This window comes from Cynocephalus volans, chromosome 16 (genome assembly GCF_027409185.1).
Source record: "Cynocephalus volans isolate mCynVol1 chromosome 16, mCynVol1.pri, whole genome shotgun sequence".
Taxonomy (NCBI): domain Eukaryota; kingdom Metazoa; phylum Chordata; class Mammalia; order Dermoptera; family Cynocephalidae; genus Cynocephalus; species Cynocephalus volans.
This window is the reverse complement of record NC_084475.1, coordinates 32,263,177-32,283,105: the sequence shown is the minus strand read 5'-3', so window position 1 is coordinate 32,283,105 and position 19,929 is coordinate 32,263,177. Positions and strand designations below refer to the sequence as shown.

General features: G+C 37.4%; 1 protein-coding gene across 4 annotated transcripts in view; it reads left to right on the top strand.

The window, feature by feature from the left end:
• The window catches only part of TLE4 (TLE family member 4, transcriptional corepressor), a 138,758-nt gene that overhangs the window by 58,734 nt on the left and 60,095 nt on the right, over positions 1-19,929 (top strand). For 2 of the 4 annotated variants that reach the window (XM_063080239.1, XM_063080237.1), the window contains 2 exons: positions 12,336-12,537; positions 13,802-13,818. In XM_063080239.1, the coding sequence (XP_062936309.1) occupies positions 12,336-12,537; positions 13,802-13,818 (219 nt within the window). Of the gene's footprint in view, positions 1-12,332; positions 12,538-13,801; positions 13,819-19,929 lie in introns of all 4 variants that reach the window. The other 2 variants (XM_063080238.1, XM_063080235.1) reach the window with 1 other exon arrangement.

The following is a 19,929-nucleotide window of genomic DNA, read 5'->3' as shown; positions in this document are numbered from 1 at the left end:
TGGGATCCTTTTATTTCACAGGTATTTCTGTATGTCATAACCCTAGGCCTATATTCTTTCCCCTGAAATGGTTAACTAAAAATAGCAAATGTTTATTGAGTATTTGCTTTGTGTCAAGTACTGTTAAGAATTTACATGCATTATTTTATTTAATGTTTTCATCAACCCCATGTGGAAGGAAATATTATTGTCCCAACTTTACAAGTAATAAAACCAAGGATCTGAAGGGGTAAGTAGTTTTCTGAAGGCCACACAAGGAGAAAGTGCAGAACTGGGATCCAGACTTTGACTGACTTCAGAGGTCACACATTTAACCACGATGCTACACTGACCCTTATTTGTTCTCTTGACCTCTTGTTCTTCTTTCTTTTACACTGGGATCAATATTCTCTTTTTCTGAGATCCACTGATAGGAATTGTCCATTGTTTTGTGTCCAGAGCTCAAGGTTGTGAGGAAAATGGAAATAGGGCGTGCCTGATGCACATACTAAATTGGCTAGCCTAAATTGTATTATATTAGTTCTGTAGATAAGTTGGATACTCTTGACTCCTGCTGTGTTTCTTCCTATTTGTTGTTTCTTACTCTTATGTATAAGAACCAAAAGTTGTCATAAACACCACTACTGAGGCAAGTGTTTTAAACCTAGGTCCTTGGTGGTTCTAGGATTTAATGGTTGGCCACTGGGCTATTCATTAGCTCCCTGAAATGTTTGCAGAATTGTATGTATGTGTGTTGGGTTTTGGAGACAGGCGTTTGTGGTTTTCAGATTCACAGAAGGTCCCAGGACTGATGCAAAAAAAAAAAAAAAAAAAGGTTTGAACCTATGCTTTATGCGAATAGGTAGGATTATGTGAGATCCTGATATGAAATAGTAAAATATTTTGTGGGGTGCATATAGAACATAAGGTATTTGTCTATAGCATTATAAGGAGACATTGCTGGATGATTGTTCAAAAAACTGGAAGTCGGGAGTTTATAATGAATTCGTTTCTAAGTATTGTCCAGGGGGTTGGGGTGGGAGGGTTTCTTGATTAAGAACTATTGGTGGTAAGCTAATTGCAGGCAGCAGTAGGTGAGGAAGAGGGGATGATTGGTAACAGAGGACAACAAAGGTCCCTTACTAGGCCAGTGGCCAGTCAGAGTCGAGGTAGTAAGTTAGAACCCAGAGGGATTGCCAGTATGTTTTGGGGGGTCCTGTCTTTGAAGTTATTTCATTGCCTTATGATAAGCTATGTATTTTCTCTGCTTTCATTTCTCCAGCTTGAGATATCGTCTATCCTACTTAAGAGTAACAACCACTTCATGGGCTATAGTAATATTACAATCTTAAAAAATGACGTTGACCTAATAAAGAGTTAGAGCTAAACCTGCACACACAAACCTCTTAAGAAAAACTAGAAATGACACATTCTTGAACGTTTTTTAATGCAGCTTCATGGCTAGTCTGCCCCTTGTGATTCTCATGCTTTTTTTTTCCCCCCTTGGTAGGGTCATAACAAAGGGTAGCATTTGTCTTGGCCCAGCTTCTCTTTTGTGACCAACAAGGGCAGTGCCAGTGTGGTCCTGAAGCAAAGTGGCAGTCATTTGGTATTTTTTATTTCCCCAGGGTGTTTCTGGGTTGACCATAGCAATTTGTAGACAGAGCTCTGCACAAATTAATATCTGGGAGAAGAAACTGTTGAGGGGAAAAAATAGTTTAAGTTGCCATCTACTTGGATTGAAAGCTCAGAGGTTGTTTTTAGGTTTCTTTCAGCTAATAGTTTCAGTATGGCCTATGAGTAAATGTAGGTGTCAAGGCAGGCTTTGTTGATGGTTGGTTCTCTCTTACAGGCAGAGCCTACCTTCTACTATGGGGGCTAAAACATTCCAGGTGTTCTTTCCAGCCTTCCTTACAGTTGAACTGTGGGCATGCAACTTTATCCAGGTTAATGAATAGATATAAGGAAATGTGTTTTTCTCTTTAACAGAAAGACCCGTGGAGGGGGAATTGTCCTCCTTTCTGCATTTTAACGCTGTTATGTGAGGATGTGAGGTGTTGTGGAGCTGTGGCGGCCATCTTGTGATGTGGGACTGGGATACTAGGGAGGCCGTAGAATCAGAGAGATGTTGACCCAGAGCCATTGAAAAACTACTGGATAGATGCACCAACATTATACTAGTAATTTTCTTTGGCTGATAGGATTATGCTTGACTTATTTTTTCTTGCCACTCTGCTTGTCTTCATTTAACGTGCAGCTCTTGTAATGTGAAAAAAAAGTTTCTAAGACAAAATTGTATGTATATGGCCATTCTTCCTTTCTTTTTTCCATCTGAGTAAATGGTACAACCAATTCCTCCAGTTATTCTCACCTCTCTTCCCTTCCATAACCATGTCTTTTCAGTTCTGTCTCCAAAATATATCTCAACTCCTCCTATTCTGCAACCTGTACTGCCACAACCCTGATCCAGATCATCATTATTTTTTGGTTTCAACCCCTGCATTACCTCCTAGCTGGTTTCCTGCCTTTTATTCTTGCTACTCTCGGATCCAATCTTTACATAGTATTCTGCTCTGTAGAAAAAATTTAAATTTTTTATATTCTAGCTTAAAAATATTTCTTAGTCTTTATGTAGGCCAGCAAAATAGAAAAAAGTACTCAGAAGCAGATCCACTCATATATGTTAGAGTGGGCAAGGAGATCAGTGGGGAGAAAGATGGACACCAGCAAATATTACTGGGAGAATAGTTATTCTTGTGAAAAAATGAAATTGGATTCATACATTTCTTAATATGCAGAAGTAGATCCTAGAAACATAAAAAGACAACTTCAAAACTTACAAAAAAAAAACCCCGAAAAAAGCAAAACAGGAAGAAGTTTGGTATGGGGCAGAGTGGAATTTTTTAGATGGGTCACAGAAAGCTCAAAATGTAAGAGAAAAGATTGATAGTATTTATTACTCACTTGAAATGAAAAACATCTCTTTATCAAAAGATACCTTAATGAGAAGACAAGCCAGAAAATGGGAGAAGGTATTTGCAGCACATGTAACCAACAAATGATTATGATCCATATTATAAAACTTAAAGACAAACTAAAAGTTCAGTTTACAAAACCAAACCAAACCAAAAAACCGACCACAGCCTAGAGCTATCATTATTCTTCAATAAAAGTTGAAACCCCTCAGTGTGCACTGACTCCCAGAATACTCATATTCCACCCGACTTCCCCCTTGCACGCTGTATTCACACCAGGTTCCCTTTTTCTTCACTGGTCACAGCAGGCACCTGGATTCGGGATCTTTGCAACTGCTTTTCTCTTGCCTCTGATTTTCTTCTGCCAACTCTCTGCATGGTACTCCCCAGAGTAGCTGCCGCCATTCGCTCATATGAATGAACGATTGCTTAACTCCTATGGTACAACCTCCCTAGTTGAGAAAAGGTCCTGAGGGGGCAGCAGGGACATCACTGGCCTGGATTGTGGGGACTTGTGCTCCATTTCTTGATGCTGATACTGTCTCCCGCTAACTCTCACCTTGGACCTCACATGTGTGGGTGTTGGCCTGGAACAGTGTTCTTCAAATTGTGGCTCAGAAGACTCCTGAGCATATAGTGAGATCAATTCAGTGGGCCATAGGCAGCATTTTTAATTAAAAAAAGATAGAAAATAGAAAATATTAGACTGTGTTGCACATAGTAGTGTTTGGTATTGTTTGATAAACTTTATTTTCATTTCCGTGTATATTCTATGCAGAAGTTATGGTCAAAATATTAGAAAGCAACCTATCTAGATGACATCTGAGGTTCATTTCACCTGTAAAGTTCTAAGATCAAATGCAAGTTACTGAAGAACCTAAAGTACCTGGGCTTTTTAAATACAGCTTTACTTTTTAAAAGTATTCTGAAGTAACTAAAGAAATCCCTTAGCTGGGTGACTTTAATGACTAAAACTTATGAAATAGAAGCTTTGGTTTCAGTAAGATGTTAAAGTCTCTAAAATTTTTCCTTAAATAGCTTAAACAAGCCTCCAGGAAATTGTATTTCCATAATTAATTTGCTTAGAAGTAACTGTCCTAGTAAACTATGGGTCAACTCAAAAAAAAAATGCTAACAGGATCACCAATATGGGAAAATCAATAAATCAGGTTTTTTGAATCCCTCCCCCCTTCCTTTTCTTGCCATTATTACTTAGAGAGTTAAACTACAAGTTAGGACAATGGAGCCCTTGGCACAGGTCTCATGGGATTTGCTTGCTTTGCTTGTTACCTGTCTTTTTAAGACCAGTTTATTTATTTATTTATTTTTTAAAAAGATGACTGGTAAGGGGAGCTTAACCCTTGACTTGGTGTTGTCAGCACCACGCTCTCCCAAGTGGGCCACGGGCTGGCCCTTAAGACCAGTTGAGAGAGCTCAAGAACTACAGAGATCTGTGATTTGTTTAGCATGAGGAACTTACCATTTCAATGATAATCTTTCTTGGGTTGCTGCTCTAAATGCTTGTCTTTCCCCTGCAATAAATCCCATGTTTTAAGACATTGGGTATGAGTTGCAGATAAGCTTAGCTTGAAAAGTTTCTCCCTTTGTTCATTTTATTCTTGTTTCTTTACATACATTCACTAACCGTTAGCTTTTGCTATAGAGATGTTTGTTGAAGAACTCCCGTATTTTGGCAAAAAGGGCACATCTAATTTTCTCCGTCCCACAATTACAGGGAAGTTGGATAAATAATAAACAAACCCTGTATACTCATCATTTAGCTTTATATCTCTGCACATACACAACAGATACACATAAATTTCTTTGAGCGTGCTGAACTGTTTGAAAATAAGAGGTGGTCATGATGTTTCACCCCTTAATTCTCAGTGCGTGTCTTCTATGAACAAGAGCACCTTCCTGTATAATACCATTAACACATCTCTGTGGTGCAGTTCATAATCATGTTTCTCTAGGAGTCCACAAAATGTCTGTGACAGCACTTTTTCTTCATAGCATTTTTCGTCTAATCCAGGATTCATATTCAAAAGTTGTTGTCATATCTCTTTACTCCTCTGTGATGTAGAATGGTCCCCAAATCATTTTACTTTATGATATTGGCATTTTGAAGATTCCAGGCCAGTCTCGTGGAATCTTCCACAGTCTGGATTTGTCTGATTGTTTCTGATTGCTTTCTAATGTTTAGATTCAGTGTAAGTATCTATAGTAGGAATACTGCCAACGTGATGCTGTGTATTTCCAATTGTATTGATTATTGGTGAAGCTAGGTAGTCTGTGGGATGATTCTTTGACATCAAATAACCTGTTCCCCAACAACTTTTTACCCAGTGATTTTAGCATCTATCAGTTGGTCCGTCCTGGATAATAAATACATTTGGAGTGGTGAAGTGGTAAATTTTAAGTTATTTTTTTTTAAATTAGTATTATTCTGCAAAGAAAAGCTTTTCCTGTTGTCCGTCTCTTTCTCTGTGTGTGTGTGCATGTTTGCGAATATGGACTTCTGGATACCTTTTTCGAATAATAGCAGCCATCATTTATTGAGTGTTTATTATTTGCCAAGCACAGTGCTAAGTATTTTATATTCATAATCTCATATAATTCTCCCAGCAACCTTGGTAGGTAGATTTTATAACTGTTAACTGCTTTTTATGTGAAGAAACGGAAGCTCAGAAATGTTCAGTGACTGGCTCTTGCTCACATAGATGGAAAGGATTCCAGCTGGGTGGCTCTGACACCACTTCATTGTGATGCTTCCTGTATGTCACCCAGGACCTCCTTTCTCAGACTCAGTCCATCCCCCGCAGAGAGGAGCCAGGTCAGCAGAAGTGTCCTTACTAAACAGTGTCTTCACAAGCCAAGGAGTGCAGATACCAGTGCAGTCCTGGGCTCCCTGCTGTACTTGCTGCTCCATTGCAATCTGTTGCCTCTTCTTTACTGGCTTCTCTCATGGTCTGCCGGGGTCCTCTCTGTTCTCCTAGAATGGTGTCTCCTGGCTTGATCAGGCACATATGCTCAGTGCACCCAGCTTGGCCAGCTGGTGGAAGGGTGGTTGTAGAGTTGGGTGTGAGCCAACCTGCCCTGAGTTCAAGAGCTTGCCCTAGCCTGGGAACTATTCTCTAGTCCTTGACCCCAGAATGTACCACAGCTCCACCTGTTTTCTTGAAGTAGCAAGTATTCCACTCCTGGAAACTTTAAAAAATGTGCTATAATCTATTAGAGTCACTATTCTTTATGATGCTGAAATTGTCTCACATTTTGCCAGTGGGGACCTCTTCAATTTGGCTTGTTGTCTTTTGGACACTACCCATTAGTCTACATAGCTTTCTTGCTTTCTGGCACAAGATGTAGTGGGCTTACCTTGTACTTTGGTTTTTTTTTTTTTAGAAACCATGATGTGGACACTAGGTGTGCTGTTTGCTACTGGGATGTTATTGCTTCTAAGGAAGATGCATAGTTTTTGAGGATTCTTCCTTCTGCTCTTGAGAGCATAGTAGAGATGAGAGGTGGTGAGCAAGAAAACCTCTGCTTGGCTTCCAGTTGGAGATGTCAGAATAGCTAGGGACATGGGGGGCTGCAGCTCTACCCTCACCAGCTCCTGCTTGGTCATTGACCAGTCAGCCTTTCGTGATCAAGCAGTTTGATTAAAAAGAATTCCACTTTTTGCTAAGAGACATTTCGAAAGACCTTTCCTGTGAACTGTATTCTCTAGTGGTCCTTTTCTGCCCTTTGTGCCAAACTTGAAACTGCAAGGAAATACAGAAAATTCATCAAAAAGCTACTAACATAACTGAGACTGTGTCTACTACCTCATTGCTGAATTCACAAGCCAAGCTGCTAACAGAATTGAGGCTGTGTCTACTACTTCATTCAGACATACTGGCTATTTTTCAGAATTAAATTAATTATCTTAAAGGAGTACTTGCCTAAGTTTAAAGTTCACTGCATGTTAATATTTATTCTCTTGAATAGCCCATAACAGAAAGAAGAAATAGTATATTTATATAATGGTATAATATAATAGTATATTATATAGAAAACAGTTTATTTTGTATTGTGGTTTCAGATAAGAGAGTTATGGGTTTTTTTGTTTTTGTTTTTGTTTTTTTTGTTATTTTTAATGAAATAAGACACTCAGGAACAGCCTAGGAAGATCAGTGAGAAGAATTTTTTGATGACACGTAGTTTTCGCAGTCATGGTTTAGAGTACATTAATTTTCATTTTTAATTGCTACTGCAGTCTGTACCCTCCTCTTTGATTCTTTGGCTTGATTGATTTTTTGCCTTTTTTTTTTTTTTCTTCTAAGGTCAATATTTTTTAACTTGCTGGTTTGTCATTATCTAGAGTGGTAATTTATCTTAAATTATTTTAGTAACGAATCTGTGTTGATCTGTGTACTCTTAATACACATTTCCCTTCTCTTGGTGTTTAAAAAGCAAGAGGTTTTATGTTTCTTAGTGTGACTATAGTATAAAGTAGTAAAACTTTACGGGTTAATTGCTCTGTAATTAACACAGATGGGACGGAGATCAGAGGACAGTGTCAAGGCTATTGGGAAACATTAACAGGCTTCCACCGTACTGTAGGGAGTCCATTAGATTGTGCTATTCTCAGCTCCTTGAATAATAGCCAGAGAAATCTAACTGACTCCTTTTCGAGGGCATTTGCTTTGAGCTTTCCTCTGCTGATAAAGAAGACTTTATAGAAATTCTTTTTTTTTTAATTGAATTCTTGAACGTTATTTGAAATTTGATAAATTAAAGCCATTTGTTTTTAATGGGAAAAGGGTGAAGTTCAGTTTAGCCAGTGGTGATATATATTGTTTTTATTTAAAGAAGGTGGTCTCTAATATGTGTTAATGACTAATTATTATCAATTTTAAGTACGTATGTCACTCTAGTTCTAGGATAGTTCCTAAGATTAGAACTTACAAAGAAACTTAAAAATGACCACTAAGTACAGAAAGTGGTCTGTTTTATTGATGTAAACATTTTAAAACCTACTATGGCATTTCAGTATATCTGTCTTACATTTTTATCATATACCATTTGGTGACATATTTAATCTCGTTTTATAGTTTTATATTTTAAAACACTTGATTAAAAATTGCTTCTATGGGATGCTCTACTGAGTCTCCTTTTTTTTTGTTTGATATTTTGTATATATAATGGATGATTTGTAAAATAGTTTTGTGGAGTCCCCCCTCATTTTCTTTTCTCTCCTAAATTCAAGTCATGTTCTCTGTTACACAGTATGCCTGTAATTTATTGCCATTTATAAGATCTTTGAAAGGACTTTTGTAGTTTTGGTATAATAACAATTGAAAAATAAAACCTCTCTAAATATGAGGTGGTATCCTGGTTTGAATTCTGGGACAGAAAAATGGCATTAGTGGAACAACTAGGGAAATCTGAATAAATTCCATACTTTGGTTAATAGTAATGTACTGATGTTAATTTCTTAGTTTTAATAAATTCTGTGGTTATGAAAAATGTTAATAGTAGAAGGCAGGCAGATAAAGAAAATATGGGAACTCTATATGTGTAGACTTAACTCATTAAAAGCTTTAATATATGGACATATGACTAAATAGTTTGAGTTCACTAGGGAAAGTTTAGTGGTAGTTATATTTGAGCCCATTTCTAATTCATAATACTAAGAATTAAAAAAAGACCAACAATAAAAATAAATGCAGACTGTTCATATGGAGGTACCAAGCTCTAAATTTGATCATCAAAATATCCTTCTCATTTTAGATTATTGCTGCCTAAAGTGTCCAAATGAAAGATTCTAAGCAGCTTACTTTTTCATTTATTCTGGTTTCATTTTAAAATCTGAAGATTGAGACCTTATCTGGAAGAATATAGTACCAAAATTCATTAGTTTATAAAATTGGTGTTGACATTTGTTATAACCTGTTTGAGTACCTACTAAGTACAAGAAATATCTAGTCATTGTGGGAAATTTAGAAGATATGCTCTGATTAAAGGGTTTTGGCATATATTTAAAAAATCTTTTATTGTCTTGAGTTGTTAAGTGACATAAATGGCATTGGCCTCTATGCTGTCAGAATTTAGAGGCAGTGGTAGAAATTACTTCGAGCCAGGGTGATTAGGGATGTCTTCACATAGAGAAGATAGGCAGGGGTTTGGCATAGAAGGATGAGCAGAGTTTAAATATGTAGAGACAAATGAGACAGGACTGTGTATGTGTGTGTTAATTAATTAGTAAAGCTGAGCTACTAGGGTTTTAGATGTCTCACTAAATAGGCTAGTGTTATGCGTGAAGATTTTCCTGGATGGTGTTGCACAGTAGTGTGTAAAGTTAGGCTGATGCTAGTTTATGGAGGTCTTGAGTACTGAGAAATTTGAACTTTTACTTTTAGATAAAAGGGGTCTATTGTTTTGGAACCAGGGAGTAACTGTCAAAGAAATATTGTATTATCAGTAATATCAGGATTTTTTAGTGCGTCCCCACCATGTGTGGGGGACTGAGCTAGGTGCCAGGGCTACAAAGAGGCCTGAAGCTGGTCTCTTCAAAGTCTCGCAATCTCATTGGCAAGTCAGAGTCGTCTTATCCATAAAAAGACGAATAACAATACCTTTACGAGGCAACATGTCCCCGTGAATGATACTGGGGTCCTGTAACATAGTAGACACATGGGATGTTTGGAGAAGCCTTTAGAGAACGGGTGAAACATGAGCTGATCTGGGTGAGTACAACTTAGATAAGTAATGTGGAGATTATTTTAAAAGGTGCAGAATGACATGCATTTAGGAAAAAACTGCCAGTGGGGAAAAAGAAGGTAATTTAGTTAAATTTAACATTTATCAAGTGCCAGTTGGGTGCAAGGCACTATATGAGGAGGGAAGTGGAGGACAAAGGTGATTAAAATACAGTGGGGTTTTTGTCCCCCCCAAAAAGTGCTGCCTCGAGTTCTTTTGACTTTAGATGGTAAACAAAATGATAGAGACTCTGGCATTAAGCTTACAAACAGAAGGACAAAATCAGTGCCAGAGAACACCCGAAGAGGAGGGAGAGCATTGGAGGACTGAAGGAGCATTGGATGGAACGAGGATGCGAGGCCAGGTGGTGTGGCCTGCACGGGTGGCCTTCCTCCAAGCGGGTGCAAGGCAGGACGTGGCTGAGGGCTTGAAGGCTGTTTGTAGGTGGAAGAGAACGAAGTGGGCACCCTGGAAGTCTTCACTATGATTGCCATGTGCAGAAGACAAACTGGAGGCATAGTTTCTGCCTTTGAAAAGTTCCTGGTCAGATGGAGAAATGAGGCAGTTAGTGCTTTTTTTTTATCCTATGAGAGAAGAAGAATGAAAGTAAAACACCTGGATCATTGAAGGGTTGAAGGTATTGATTTTTGGCTGAGTTGTTTTTTTTTTTTTTTTTTTTAATGTCTAATGAAATATATATTTTAGTTTATCAGACAATGTGTGACCGTTTCAGTGACTGCATTTAGCTGGGGTTGTGTTGATGTAGGCTCACAGAGCTGAGAGTCCAGGAGAGGAGGCAGGAGAGACATATATGCAGGACGTTAACAAATGCTTGCCAATTGAACTCTGATCCGAGGTAGAAGTGGCTACATGCCCAAACTGTACACGTTAAGTATTAGGGGAATGTAGAGGAGAAAGAGAACTGGAGCAATTTTCTGGCTATTTCAGTTGAACAAGGTTTTGAAATAAATTTGCCGTATATTTACATAAACTCTTATGTTTTTTTCATGTTATTTTCTACACATTTAGAGAAAATAATTGTGTGCTCATACTTTTGGGTCACGACTAAATAATGGTATGTAAAGAATTATGAACATGCTTTTGGCCACTCAAATGAAGAACTACCTTATTTAAAAACAATCCAGTTAGGAAAAGCTATGGCAGGTCTTTGAGGGTGAGGCTTGGTAGGTGGAGTGCCTGGATACTGCTCTGATTTTTCATTTTATGTATGTAAACTTTCCTTCAAAGTGTTACTTACTACTTTCTTTTATTGAGTATATTTTAAGTGCATGTAGCCAGAAAACAGGTGCAGGCCAATAGGAGAAAAGAGCTAATTAATATTATACTTTTATAATCAAACACAGGAAGACATGTAGAAGAAAAAGAAAATCAAAGTAATTTGGAGAGGAGAAAAAAAGTGTTCAATTTTTTCTTTCAAGTATTAAGAAAAAAATTTCAAGATTCTTCTTACTAGAATACTTTTTCCCTCCCTTCCTTCCTCCCTCTTTGGAAAGAAAATTGTAGAAGGGACTATTTGGCTGTTATAGGTTAGGCCTGATTTATTTAAAGGCAGTAACAAATTTGTTCGCTGCAAAAGTTAATCTGAGAATTACTCAACACTTATTCTGTTGGAATATTGCTAAGCAGGGTTTGAGTTGAAGGGATTCCTGTTGAGGGATATATTTAACTTAACATCCTCCTGTCATCCCCCCCTCTCCAAAGGCAACAAGGCCTGCCCACGTGGTTCCTGTAGCGGAGCTTGATGCAGACTCTCGGCTGAGGTCAAGCACTCCCATTCCGGCCTCTCGAGGGCTTTCTCTGTGTGTTGCCAGTGTGCTGGTAAAAATGACTTTAAACTCTTGTCAGCGCAGTTACTGGTGCATGCATCACAGTCCCACTCAAATAAACCTGTCACAACACGGAGTCGGCCGCTAGAGAAGAGTACAAGGGCAGGCCGCTAGCTTTTCATTCGAGCATCACTAAACGTGCACAGAGTGCCCAATTATTTCAGCATTATTGAGCAAGCCTACAGGAGGACCCAAGCCTTGCTACATTAGATTTTCTTTAGTAATTTGCTCAAGTACCGCTGAGGACACTTAAAGGGCTTAAAACGGTGGCTGCAACCAGTTTCCTTTTCTGGGTTGTTAATTCAGGTTTTCTCTTTCAAATTAACTCTCCCTGCATGCTGTGCAGCAGTTCCGGGAGAACTGTTTAACACTAATTTTCTCAATTTTCAGCTTTTTTTGTTCAACATAACCGCTTTAACAGTTATTCACATACATGTTTTGATTAGAAATGTATGATAGCAAGGACTGATTTTTTCTTTTTAAGAACTCAAAAAAGCCCTTTTTTGAGGCTTTGTTAAAGAAATCTGTTTGAATTTCAATTATTAAGTTACTTAGATAATTTCATTATTTAAAAATTAAGTTATTTACAGTACATGTGGAAAATCCCCAAATCTGAGTTAAGAAAGGTAGCATTTACCAACTTCATGACACATCTTTCCTTTATGGCAAGATAAATCTTTGCTTTGTGGGTTCTGGATTTTTCATTACCTATTTGTACCTCCTTTCTTTTTGCTGGGGTGGGGGATGGATATATGGGACAAATTCAATATCTGTTTCTGATTTTTCACAGCAGCAACAACTCCAGGCCCAGCATTTATCACATGGACATGGTCTTCCTGTACCTCTGACTCCACACCCTTCAGGGCTTCAGCCCCCTGCCATTCCACCCATTGGTAGCAGTGCCGGGCTTCTGGCCCTATCTAGTGCCCTGGGTGGTCAGTCCCACCTTCCAATTAAAGACGAGAAGAAGCACCATGACAATGATCACCAAAGAGGTGAGCAATCCTCTTGGGATGTCAGTCTGAGATTACCTACCTGCTGCTGCGGGTAGGTTCTGGGTGCCATTGTTTATTCTGTCTCTGAATTTAATTTTACCAGTGACTGTAACTAAACTAATGATTTCTCCTAGAAGGTAAATTAAAGCAGTCCTTTGTTAAATGAATCCTAGTGGTTGGGAAGAGGTAATGCACTTCCTGGAGGCAGGGGGGCCTGGGTCCTGTTTCCTGCCTTTGATTCCTTGCTACCTCGTATGTTCCTCACGTCTAAATCACTCGTGAAATCCCTTGGTACTCTGTGTTTGAAATACTGTGTTGCATTAATGGTAATTTTGACTGAATTTATTTGAGGAAAGACTTCCTGATAAAGGCTCACTTGATGTTTGACCAAATCAATTATTTATAAATCACATGAGCCTATATAGAGCAGTAAACATCTCACAGGTAAGAAAACAATTTCAGTAGAAGGTACAGCCCAAATTAATAAAATCTGTTTGTTTAACTACCTCTTTTAAAGACCCAGTCTATTTGAAAACATGAAATTAATTAATTTCTTCTTATAAGAACAAGACAATTATTTATGCAATTAATTGATTTAAAGGCCAGTTGTGCTCCTTCTACAGTGGTTTCTTCACTCCACTAAGTTAGATGATGGTGCAGAAACATTTTGATGTGACTATATGTTTGTATGGTGCTTACTAATAAGTTTTATTAGTCAGTGAGAGTAAAGCAAATGTAAAAGTCTATCCTAGCATTCCTTTGTGGGAATTTGCTTAGTACATGAGTGGTTCATTGGTTTGAAGGGTGTGGTTCATGATTAAAAGCTCATATCCTTCTTTCATTGTCATGAATTATAATCTTGGGCAAATTTTTATCACTTAAGCATAACTTTCCCATCTCTGATGTTAGAAACAGTGAAATATTTGTTATCCAGTTATCCTAATGCTGTGGTACAGAGCTCACATGGTTGTAAACACTTTTATAAGTGGAAAAGTCCACAAGGAGCATAAATAAGAAGAAGGTCCAGCTTTTAGGTCCTTTTGAAATTATGTCAAAGGTAGATTATGTCAAAGGTAGATGCTTTGTGAATCTGGTTGAGTACTATTAATAATTAACTTTACAGCAAAGTTAACATCTGTGCAATTTATTATTTATCAGAGATCAGGTATGATAAATGTATGATTTTGTGTAAACTGACTAGTACTTCTCTTTTTTCCTTCTTCTCACCACTTTATCTGCTGTGTTGCTGCTGTTTTGCCTATAGACAGAGACTCCATCAAGGTAAGACTCAAAATTCACAAAGAAATGCTTTAAAAGGGCTCTAAATTATTTGAATAAATCTAATAATGGATTCTTTGAGATTTAGAGAATGATTTGGTGGACTTTACCAAATAGTAGTTAATTGAATTTTTGGATTACTTTCAGGTGTTGTAGTTGAGATTTTTGAAAATAAGGTCCCATTTCTCTGTCAGAATCAGATCTGTAGAATATAAGATCTGGCTTGCATAAATAGGTTTGTAAGGAAATACATAATAGTCTCATATTTTGGGAAACAGTTTCATCCTACAAAACTATCAAAATGTTTAAGAACAGTTTTCTTCATAACAAATATATATTTATATGTGTGTGTATATATATTTTAAATTAACATCTTGGTTTCCAGCATAGCAAGTTAATTCTCTTTAAGTTTTACATCTGCCTTATCTGCCTTCTGTATCTTTTTGTTGACAAGTTGTAGGGAAAGAGGAAAAGTATTTAGGGCCTAATTTTGTATGTGCTTGTATAACACCAGAATGGGATGTGCTAAGGATATCTGAATTTATTTAGTAAGCAAACAAGAAAAAACAGGCTGCCATGGCAGAAAATGAGTAAGGTATGAAAATAGCTTTGATCACTTTTGAGCCAGGCGCAATGTAAATTGCCATTGTATTAGGCATAATTGTATTATTACATATGCTTGTGTTACTTATTGATTGGAAGGAAAGGACAGTTCTTAAACATTGGCTAAAGTACAGATGTTGTCAGTTCCTTTTGTATTTCACAACAGTTGAATGTTTTGGAGTGTAGGTAGTTAACATCTCTTGCAATTTTTAATAAAGCTTGTGTGTATGAAGACTAAAATCTTCTAAAAACATATGCGTGATCACTTTGACTGCCCCTTTACTCCTTGTCCTGTAAAAGGGAATTGCGGTGGTTTTTTTTTTTTTTTTTGCCAGAGCTCTTAAATAATGGAATATAAAAATTGAGTGTATCTATTTTACCCTTCAAGAGTCTTTATAATTTGAAAGGGCATCTGCAGTCCTATATAAATGTCAACATTTGCAATTGGAATTGCACACATTGAATTATTTAATTATGCATTTAGAGTTGTGTATTTTGTTGTATAATACGAATATCAATACCTAGATTAAAAAGCATTCTTAATCAGAGTGTGGTAGGTGTTTCATATATGTGTACTTAGGAAGTAGTAGGTAAATGCTATGTCCAGGATTAACTGATAGCAGCCCTTGAAAAACCTGTCTAGTTATTCTGAGGTCATAATATAAACATTTCCTGCCTTCTTAATGATAAATACATACCTTTAGGCAGGCCAGTAAACTAAACAAAAGGCTTTTCCCATGTCTCACTCCCAGAAGACTGTGAAAATACTTCTACTCCAGTGCGCACTTTTGTGTCAGTTATGTTTTATATTCCCTCACGCAAGAGTAGGGCGTATTTTTATATAATCTGTAATCATTCAGAATGAGCCTGAAAGTGAGTGTTTATATAGCTAAAAGCCAGGGGGGAAACAAAAAGAAATTACAGGTGAATGATTTTACCTTGATTTATTATGGAATGGTAGCTATAAATAGTTGTTTTTGTTGGGTACCATTCTCTAATTTGAAGTTGTATTGTGTCAGGTCTGGTGCTGTCCTATAGCTTTGCAAGGTGAAATAGTTCACTAATTTTCTTAAATGTGTTCTGTGATGCTCAGAGAAGCAGTTAGTTGCTTGTCGCATCGATCCTCCTTGTCCTCTCGTAAGTGGTTCCTGGTTAAGAAGGGCTTTTTATGATTGTCTGCTGTGTGACTCTTGATGGTTTTTTATCAGCCAGAGCGTGCCAGTTAGTTGCCTGCAGCTGGAGTCGGGCTTGTATGAAATAATTTATTCATGCAGGATAATGCTCCTTAACATTTAACAGGTAATGAACGTGACATAAATTTCCTTCTTGCTTTTAATTTTTCCCTTTCCTCTTCTAATGTGCAAACAGGCAGCTCTGGTACTCTAAATAATAAGTAATTTTTGGCCATCTGTCAAAAGGAAATTTCAATACAAATTTAAATTAATGGTGCCTGAAATTTTTTATAGCTCCTCTAAAAGCCTCTAATGTGCAGAAAATTTTGAATCTGCTGCTAGTAATTAGTGTTGCATGTAATGAGGATGTGGGCGATGTTATACAGCCCCAGTTTAACGTTTTGATATGGTAGCAAAATTTTGATTTATACAAGGTTGTGGATGGGTTTAATTGTGAGAGATACTTTAAAATGTTTCCTTGGTGTTACAGATTATTAAACAGGGGAGATTGCAGAATAGTTTATAAAATGTAAATCTAAACTTACTCTAAGGATTTAGGTAATTAAGGTGCTTTACCTTTAGATGCCAAGTAAAATGAAAGAAATTCACTTGTTAAAGTGTTGGGTGTTTTTCCTTCTTTTCCTTTTTCTTGGAAGTTCTTTGGCCATTAAATCACGTAGTATTGGCTTTATTGATCTTGTTTTCTATAGCTTCAGTAGCCAAATTCATTCCTAAGCCTGTTGTTTGCAGACCTGTTTGTGAAGTTTTTCAACAAGGATGGAGATTGTAAATATAGATCTAAAGGAGAAATCACTGTAGGAGCCCACGAATCAATTTCCTTGGTCATGAGAAACTAGAACAGTGTGTTTCTTAGGGCTCTCGAAGTAAGGGGCCGTGGTACCTGCAGTCTTCCTTCTTGCCACTGGCCGTCCAATGACTGTATGTCAAACAGTAAGCCCACATTTGAGGCCTGAATACAGCAAGAAACACAGACCATGATGTACACTCACTCTACTCTCAATGCTAGATTGGCTCTTCACAAGGCCTCCAGACTGGGCTCTCCTCCTATTTCCTAGGTGGCGGCTTTCTCACCATCTTCTGGAGTCTTTAGAAAACCGTTTCTCTCATCTCTAGAAAACATATAAGTAAAAGCGAGGAAATGTTTTCTGGGGTGATGGAATCTTCCACTGCCTATCTCTCCCACTGAGTCCTGAGGAGGAAAAGTGGTTGACTCCAAAGTGGTGGCAGAGAGGACATTCCCACACTCTGCCAGGACCTTCCTGATTGCTGGGGGTACCAATTCGTAAAGAGGAGTCAGCTGCTCTGAGTCATTAGGTGCCACACATCACTCTTAAGTTTTCATCTGAGTGACGGAAATGAGGGTAATGATTCAAAGCTGTGAAGACCAAATTGCTTAAAACTTGGTAGGAATCTGAGGTTGAGGAATTAATCTTATTAACCCCTCCCCAGGTCTACATAATCTCAATGCTATGTAGCAAAAAATAGGCATCAAGATCATGCCCAGCTTAAATATAAATAGAAAGATTCACTGTCCCCTAATACTGATTAGCTCCATGGCCACTCCCAAGTTGCTGTTATTGTGCGTTCTTTATTACTTCATAGGTCCTTTTAATGTATCTACCTGGTCCTCCTGTGTTTTATCTTGAGTGCAATAACCTTCTCAAATCAAGTCTGGGAGGGATTTGTCATTTTTTATCTGTAAAGTAGAGCAGAAGTACAAACATTTTTTTTCTCTCTAAAATAGTGGTGTTTTTATTTTATTATTTCATTAGAATGCCTTCCCCAAAGTACTGTATGCATCATCAAAGTGTATGATCATTTTTAGTGACTTGTGCATTGACAAATTGATCTCTAAAAGCTCTCTTCCAATTTAAAATGCCAAATGCAGTGTTTGAGTATGTTTCCACACAGTCTGCCAGTGCTGAAGTTTATATTTTTGTAGTTTTTGCTGGTATGATGAGTATAGATGGTGTATTTGATTTCTTAAAATTTATATGTAGTTATTTTTTAAGTTATGCTTTTCTGTGGGTGTATATATGATGTTTTTTAATCCTGTGTGAATTCTGTTTCTGTTTAAAGATTTTTATAATGAGCCCATCATTCATTGTGTTTAAGGCAATCCCTTGTGTTCTGCCTTACTTATATTTTGGTGTTTATTCTGCATAGATAACTAAAACATGGTGCATTGCTTTTCTCTTTTCTCTCCCAGTTATTCTCTGTTGGCGGTAAAAGTTTATTGGTGGAAAATTAGAATAAGGTTGTTTTTATGTTCAAATTGAAGTCTATGATTCAGGCCAAGAAAGCACTTTGCCTCATTAGTTGGGTGGAACAGGTGAAAGTGGGTTTTTAGCCTGAATTAACAGAATGACTACTTCTATTTGCTACTTCACTTTGCATGTTGAGACTTAATGGTCAAGGTTCTTTTTCTGGGATCTTGTGTAACATGTGTGACTTGCCCCCATGCTTCCACCTGTTTTTACTATCTCAAAGGAACACAGTCTGAAAGAAGAGTGCCTTTGAAATGTTTAACCCTTTGAAATGCCCTATGTGGGAGAATAGCAGAGAAGAAACCACTTTAGGAGGAAAGGAGCCAGGTGGAGAGAGGATAATCACATGGCCCAGGCAGTTTTTTTTAACAGTTCTACCATACATCCCTTTGAGATAGGAACTTTACCCTTTGAGAAACCTTGGTGGTATAAATTTGCATTACTTTAGACTTTAGAAGGATACATTGTGAAAAGACAAAGGCATAAAATAATAGAAAGCTAGATTAAAAAGGGAGGAATAGGTGAAATCAATAGAACACTAAAAAGAGTGTCTAAGCAAAAAAACAAAACAGTAGCAGATCTCTGTTATCTGCTGTTTTCCCCTCAGTCATTAAAATCTGAGAAAAGGAGCTGCGTAGTTAAGGGTTGTGACTTGAACAGCCCAGGGAAAAAAAGATGAGTCTGTGGGGTCCACTCAGCTCCGCTGATCTGAGCCCACCCCTCACTGCATACTTATCTCCCAGTTTAGATTTCACCCATGAAGGTAGGTCTTGTTATGTCATACCTGAGGAAAGGGTTAGAGGTGTGAAGGCCCTGGCCAAAGGTCACATGGCCAGTGCCATCCTCAGGGGGAAGCTCTTTTGGTGACTCAGTCTTACTCTTTGTTATTAAGAATTTGAAACATAACTACAAAGTACAAAGAATAGTACAAAGAATCCCCATTCACTCAACATCTAGATATAAGAGCTATCAATATTTAGCCACATTTTATTCCTTTTTCTTTGCTGAATATTTTAAAGCAAATCCCAGATAGCACACATTTTGCCCTTACATACTTCAATCTGTAAAATCAACACATTTGTCTAAGTAATGGGCATTTTTTAAAGATAACCATAATTAATCACTTAATAAAAATAATTCTTTGATATCTTCTAATATCCAGTCTATAATCAAGCTTCTTTGATTATTTCAAATAATTGGTTTGCTTGAAGTGGAACCTGAATAGGATCCATTCCATTTTGTTGTGATATCTCTTAGATGTTTTTAAATCTAAAAGTATTTCTCAGTTTTAAAATTTTTTTCTAAGCCACTGCCTAATTCTGCTATAATTACCTTCTCAGACTAATCCTTGATTGTTCTCTTATACAGTTCCACAAAGAAGATTAATATTTTTGTCCTCAAGGAGCTGAAAATTTGGTGGGAGAGAGTTTGAGACATGGGGAATCAGAGATAGTGCCCATAGCGAAATAGATGTACTTATTTTAAAAATTATATTTAAAAGTATATTTTAAAAGGCCTATTAAAAGCAGGACTTACATTTGAACAGTGGATTTGGGTTTCAGTCTATTCTAGTCTATGTTTAAAGGTTAGAGAATACAACTAGAACTCTTATCTATTGATGGATGATCACCATTCATTTCTAAATATTTTACTCCCTTGGTTATTGGTAAAATTCACTTTACTGTTCATCATCAACATGTACATGCAAACCCAGACTTCATTCTTTTATCCCATCATAAGAAAAGGGCTTTTCCTGGTGTGATTCCACATGAAGTATTCTTGACACCACAAGAAAGCACACTGAAACATCTAGAATATGAGCCATTCTGTAGGAAGGCTGTCCCAGGTTCTTCAGCAATCCTCTTCTCTCTACCACTAGATAAGCCGTGTATCAGGGGCAATCGCCGTGGATCTCAAGTCTGTACTCTAGGCATTCTATCAAGCGTTTGGTATGAAGGTGTTTTCTTATGTGTTATTCAGCCCTGTCCTAGAAATGAATTTTGAAGTAAAAATATTATACTGTAGATTATGTTTCAGCAATAAAGTTGGCC